Source organism: Talpa europaea (genome assembly GCF_964194135.1).
Source record: "Talpa europaea genome assembly, chromosome: 7".
Lineage (NCBI taxonomy): Eukaryota > Metazoa > Chordata > Mammalia > Eulipotyphla > Talpidae > Talpa > Talpa europaea.
The window spans coordinates 129,138,961-129,145,448 of NC_140074.1; the positions used below are offsets into that span (position 1 = coordinate 129,138,961).

The following is a 6,488-nucleotide window of genomic DNA, read 5'->3' on the forward strand; positions in this document are numbered from 1 at the left end:
AATAGAATTAACATGAACAGCACCACATGTAGCCTTTCAATTTCCCAGAAATACTTTGTACATCATTGGTTACAGCCTGGGTAAGATAATTATTTGTGTCTAATAAATTTACATCAGACCCTTACATATTTTGCTGCAAGGGGAATTTACATGCTGGCCTTGAAGTCAAATCTCAAAAATCTCCTAATCGTACCCATCAAGGAGTCAAATCATTGAATGTTCTCACCCACTTTGAGCCAATGTTTCTCAAAAAATTATTGTGAATATTAGCCTAAAATAAAGTTGCATGAAAGCCTGATTCTTCATGAAAGTTTCTCCCAGGTACTCATTAATTTCGGTGCAAGAAGAGCAGGTGAAGTGATTTCTGCTAGCCTGATGGCAGTCAGGCCTGTGGGCAGGTTGATAGGACAGCATCCTTGATAATGAAATATTAAGACAATTACCCTCACAAACCTTGACACATTCTAGATTTTTGCTGTGTAATCAGCTTCACGGAAGTCTAAACACACATAATGTGTGTGCATAATTCTATCTGAGATGATGAAAATTTGATTTCACTGAAAAAAAAAAATCTTTTTCCCCCTTTCCAGGCTGAAACGGCCAAATAACTCTATGATAATGCATATGTGGACCAAATTTTGTCCTTAGCGATGAAAGTAAGACCAGAATAGTCACTCCATGCAGACTACCTTCAAGGCTGTAAATGCAGAGAGCTGTCCATAGGAAACTGCTATTGTATGTTTTGTGGAATTCATACTAATGTCTCGGGGACAAGCTTTTTGGAAAGCCATAGTTCTGTCTTTAAATTCCACATGGTTGTTATGCTTTAATCTGGAAAAAGTGCAGAAATAAGGCAGAAGAAATTTGAGACTGTCTACTCATGGCCCTAACAGTAACTCAGATGGAAGGATTGTTTTGATTCATGAAAAGTGAATTTCTTAGTGTCAGCATATAAGATTCTGAAGTCAATTAGAACTCAGGATACAAGCACTACTTAAATGAAGCTCACTTTCCTATTTTGGAACTTATACCTGCATTTGGTTCTGTGCTGTTATCACTAGCTCCTTTTGTGTAGAAATGCTTGGCAATTTCAGATGAGTCAAGGAAGCTGAAATCACTGGTAAAAGAATTCTTTCCATGTCCGGAATCTAGAACCCTGAGGAATAGGAGTCTTGTTTCTTGTGTCCAAGAACAGACTTCCCAGGGAAGCAGACAAAACATTGAAGCAGGTGGAAGGCTGGGAAGGTACAGTAACTTCTTTTTATAAAGTAATTCAAAGGCACTTTCAAATCGGGCATCATTTAGGTGTCAAAAGCTGCCAAAATGTAACACACATTGCAATTTTCACAGATGACTAATCTCAGGAAAATGTGTTGGGGCACATTCTTGCATAATAACTTGGATAAAGAAGGAGAAGTAAAAAAGACTAGCAAGGCATTTTCCAAGACAATGCACCTTGCCTCTCTTGAAGAGGGTGCACAAAAATAAGATACATGGGTTGCTTTATTTGTTTATTCTTGGTTTGTCTGCCTCAGGTTCTGTGAACTGCTTAATCTTAATGTCCTTGGGATTGGGGAAGAAAGAAAATATGCAACCTTCCTGCTCAGGCCTTCAACAAGTTTCAGACTTCCCATCTGTTGGTGGCTGTGCCCCTTGAATACTGGAGCTCAACTGGGTTGTTTGAAAAGTTGCTTTTTAGATCTGTGCTAGATTAGCTCTGTTGGCATTTATTTGGTAACGAACACACCTTTCTCTTAAGCTATTGTGGGTTAGTTAAAGAAAAAAACAATAGTTTCTTTGGAGCAAAGATGGAAAGTGAAAATAAATAGTTTTTACCTAGGGGAGAGTAAGGCAAAGGGAGAACGCTGAACAGGATTATTTGTTCACATTAAGTTAAGGTGAGTGCCTTCTCCATAGGAACATATAGCAAACAATAGCCCTGGCAGTGAAAGTAAGCTGACAGACATTTACGATCTGTCCCTACAAAGTTGTCTCTGTTTGGGAAAACACAGAATTAGATCCACATAAAATGAGTTCCTGCCTTATCTCAATCCGCTAAAGACCTGGTCCTTGGGCACAAAGGTGCTTACTTCCTAGCCTGTCATTACACATGGCAATCCCATCTCCGGAGAATTTCAGGACTCTCATTGCTAGGCAACAGAGTCACTCTCTACCCCCCAGAGCAAACCTGCATCTTCAAGTCAGAGTCACTTGTGCTAACAGAGATGTTATCGGGCATTTCTGCAGAGCGGCTGCTTAACGTGTGTGAAGGGATGGAGCCAGCCCAAACTGTCTCCAGAAACTGGGATCCATTTCAGGAAAGTATAAGGGCTGCCTGCTCAGTTTTATCATCTCAGCACAATAGCCCGTGCCTTCTGACTTCATCCATGTTATAAAGAACACTTAATAATCTCCCATAATGCACCTGCAGTTCAGGACTGTGATGTTCACACACGGGTCATTCCCAGCACAGGTCTGAGTGCTCGAAGCTTCCTGCCCAAGGCCAGAGTTACAAAGTCTTTCTTCTGCTTGAAAATGTGGGAACCTGGCTAGTAGGGAAGATACACGAAGAGAATAAGAGAAGAAAGGGAAGGCGTAGACCTGCAAAGCAGAATATTCTAGATCGCTGGCCAAAAATAGGGGAAAAGGGACCTGAGCTTTTGGTTGAAAGACTGGCACAGCCAACTGATTCTTCTGTGTTTAATGATATCATGCTTTTGAATAAAAATAAGAAAGATTGTTTAAGGTCTGAAGGAGTGAAATTCTCTGCTCCATGCATTTTTATATCTGACTCCACATCTTATTAGGAAGCGATGCTGAGAGAGCAGAGCCCTTGACCAGTGAGTTCTTTTGTAATGAGTGAACTTTCTTTTCTTGCAGGACATGCTCTCTGGATGTCAGCTGAGTTACTGAGCTAACCCTGCATGTCATAGGCAGACCTTGCTAGAACCTCAAGGCTCTCGGAGATCCCCATCTCTGCTCGTTTTTTTTTTTTTTGGTGTGTGTCCTCACTGAACATTCAAAACTGTTTCTCCAAAGGGTTTTGCAAAAACTCAGACTGTTTTCCAAAGCAGAAGCAGCACTGGCGTCCACAGCAGAAGCGATGGGCAGCGTGCGAACCAACCGCTACAGCATCGTGTCTTCAGAAGAAGACGGTATGAAACTGGCCACCATGGCGGTGGCAAATGGCTTTGGCAACGGCAAGAGTCAAGTCCACACTCGGCAGCAGTGCAGGAGCCGCTTCGTCAAGAAAGACGGCCACTGCAATGTGCAGTTCATCAACGTGGGCGAGAAGGGACAGCGGTACCTGGCTGACATCTTCACCACCTGCGTGGACATCCGCTGGCGGTGGATGCTGGTTATCTTCTGCCTGGCCTTCGTGCTCTCCTGGCTGTTTTTTGGTTGTGTGTTTTGGTTGATAGCTCTGCTCCATGGGGATCTGGATGCATCTAAAGACAGCAAGGCCTGTGTGTCTGAGGTCAACAGCTTCACGGCTGCCTTCCTTTTCTCCATTGAGACCCAGACCACCATCGGCTACGGCTTCAGGTGTGTCACGGACGAGTGCCCCATCGCCGTGTTCATGGTGGTGTTCCAGTCCATCGTGGGCTGCATCATTGATGCCTTTATCATCGGCGCCGTCATGGCCAAGATGGCCAAGCCCAAGAAGAGAAACGAGACTCTTGTCTTCAGTCACAATGCTGTCATCGCCATGAGAGATGGCAAGCTGTGCCTGATGTGGCGAGTGGGCAACCTGCGGAAGAGCCACTTGGTGGAAGCTCACGTTCGAGCCCAGCTCCTCAAATCCAGAATCACCTCCGAAGGGGAGTACATCCCCCTGGACCAGATAGATATCAATGTTGGCTTTGACAGTGGGATTGACCGTATCTTTCTGGTCTCCCCAATCACGATAGTCCATGAAATCGATGAGGACAGTCCTTTGTATGACTTGAGTAAACAGGACATCGACAACGCAGACTTTGAAATCGTGGTGATACTGGAAGGCATGGTGGAAGCTACCGCCATGACAACCCAGTGTCGTAGCTCCTACCTGGCAAATGAAATCCTCTGGGGCCACCGTTATGAGCCTGTACTCTTTGAGGAGAAACACTACTACAAAGTAGACTATTCCAGGTTCCACAAGACGTATGAAGTCCCCAACACCCCTCTCTGCAGCGCCAGAGACTTAGCAGAGAAGAAATATATCCTCTCCAATGCAAATTCATTTTGCTATGAAAATGAAGTCGCTCTCACTAGCAAAGAGGAAGACGACAGTGAAAACGGGGTTCCAGAAAGCACCAGTACGGACACCCCCCCTGACATAGACCTTCACAACCAGGCAAGCATACCTCTAGAACCCAGACCTTTACGGCGAGAGTCGGAGATATGACTGGCTGATTCCTCCTCTGGAATATTTACTTTCAACACAGTCTGTTGGTCAAAGGCCCAGAACAGTTATTCAGACGACGGTACTGGTGAAGAGGTGGGTCGAGGCAAGTGAAGGCGAGGTCCCGAGGCTGGCACTGTGGTGTCAGACAAAGACTGTGAGCTCAAAGAAAGCCCTCCACACGCCTCCCCGTGACCTGATGGCACATAGATGTTGTAGAATAAGTTATGGGGTTTTTTCATGTCTCGTTTTGTGTTTTTACAAAACTTGAACTTGCAGGCAAGCCTTGGTGGGGTATTTCACTTCAGAATGCTTCTCTTTAGGAACAAGAATGTTTTTAATGGCATAACAAAGGCAAGACTCTGCCTTAATTTTTGAAAAGCTGCTAACTACATGAACACAGATTGTATTTTTGTTGCAGTGTAGTTTTTCTTTCGTGTAATTTAAAAGTCAGTGTTGAACTTTGTTGAAAGCTCATGATACGCGCTGCAAAGTGGCAAGTATTTGGCTATTAGCTGCCAAAATGAGAGCCTGATTTTTTGAGGCCAGTAATTTGTTTGCTAGAATTGATTCTCTCTCTCTCTCTCTCTCTCTCTCTCTCTCTCTCTCTCTCTCTCTGGTTACATAAGGGCATTATGTAACTCTAGCCAAATAGTAGCCTCTGGGTTGTTGTTGTTGGTCCCCCCACCCCATGATGTTAATGGGTTATCTCAAATTTTAAGTTAGACTACCTAAAAATAAATACCAAAGATAATGCACATTTTTGCACAGTGGAGCTTACACTAAAAAGGAAGGAAGGCCCTATGGGGCTGCCTTGAAATCAAGAGACAATAACCTTGAACCTCAGCGTGACCTTGAACTACCCTCTCCTCTTGCACCTTATTCAGAAAATACAACATCAGGCACACAGTCTAGTAAGTGAGTGGTTTGAAAATTTTGTTCTGTCATGTAACTTTTGTGTTATAGAAGAAGGAAGGGGAAGTCACATTTGCACACACAGGCACAATGTAAACATCTTTTTGGCTAGTAATGCTGACCAGGCTCCAGCGTAAGTGAGGGAGGGTGATGTTCTTTCAGATGCACCCTTCTTTTTTTGTTTTTTTGCACATTCCAAAATGTATTCCTTAAGATAAGACCTTGGGTGAATTTACTCAGCACCTTGAAACGGAGCCATCCAGCAGGAGGGAGAAATAGGCTTAGATCCTGGGAACCAAGCTCCTGGCCCTGCCGATCAGATCACTTTCCAGCTTGACTTCACCTTAGAAGAGACACTGCTCTGGCCTTGTGGCTGTTTGTGCTGATCGGTCTGTCTTGGAGTGAGACTGGCAAGTGTGTCTGAGGGGCTTGCAGATGCCAAAGTGGGGAAGGATGGTGAGATGGGGCACACCACACTGTTGTGGCACCTGATCAGCTCAAGTATTCAGGAGGGAGAGAAAAGTTGTGTTTTTAACAGTAGAAGGTAGGAATGAAAATGTCTCAGTATTTTAGGATCAAAGAGAGCCAGGAAATTAGAAAACAGTGACAGGTAAAGCTGATGATGATGGAAAAAGGGGTCTCTCCCCTTTCTGTTTGCACACTGATGATTGAACCCTGGCTGGTCTTTGTCGCCCTAGCTAGTGCAGGTTGCTAAGAACATGTTTTCCAGAATCCTCTTCTGCCTGGCCGCTTAACTTGCTAGAAACATTTTTTTTTTTTGTCTGCTCTAGCTCAATAACGGAGCTCTTAGGGGTTTAAAGTTCCCCTATTTGTGAATTCTGGGGCTACTGACTTTTCTTTCTTTTGAATTGGAGTCTCAAAATCAACTCTTTTATGGTATTATATCCCTGTATGCCATTAAAAAACAGCTTGTTCTAGAATCATGTATTTTGTAATCTGATGTTTGTGACGGCCTCTGGTTCTTGAACAGCCATAACTGAATGTGGTGCCTGCATTGATCTGACAGTTCCTGCTGTTCTCAACCTTCAAAGTTGATGGTCTAAAAACTCTGGGGTGATATTCATGGACACCGAGATGCCAAGCAAAGGGGCGATATTTTAAATCTAAATCTTAAGGCAGGTTTAGGAAGTTGTTCAGAGAGTCAGAGGAATTGGAATTGAATGGATCA

At 43.8% G+C, this 6,488-nt stretch overlaps 1 protein-coding gene across 1 annotated transcript; it reads left to right on the top strand.

Moving 5' to 3' along the window:
- Positions 1 to 3,060: 3,060 nt before the first annotated feature.
- On the top strand, positions 3,061 to 4,387 carry KCNJ2 (potassium inwardly rectifying channel subfamily J member 2; the record flags this gene model as incomplete). The annotated part of the gene is made up of 1 exon (XM_084236223.1): positions 3,061 to 4,387. Exon 1 carries the CDS (start codon positions 3,104 to 3,106, stop codon positions 4,385 to 4,387), a length of 1,284 nt encoding a protein of 427 aa, XP_084092349.1. The 5' UTR covers positions 3,061 to 3,103.
- Positions 4,388 to 6,488: the final 2,101 nt, after the last annotated feature.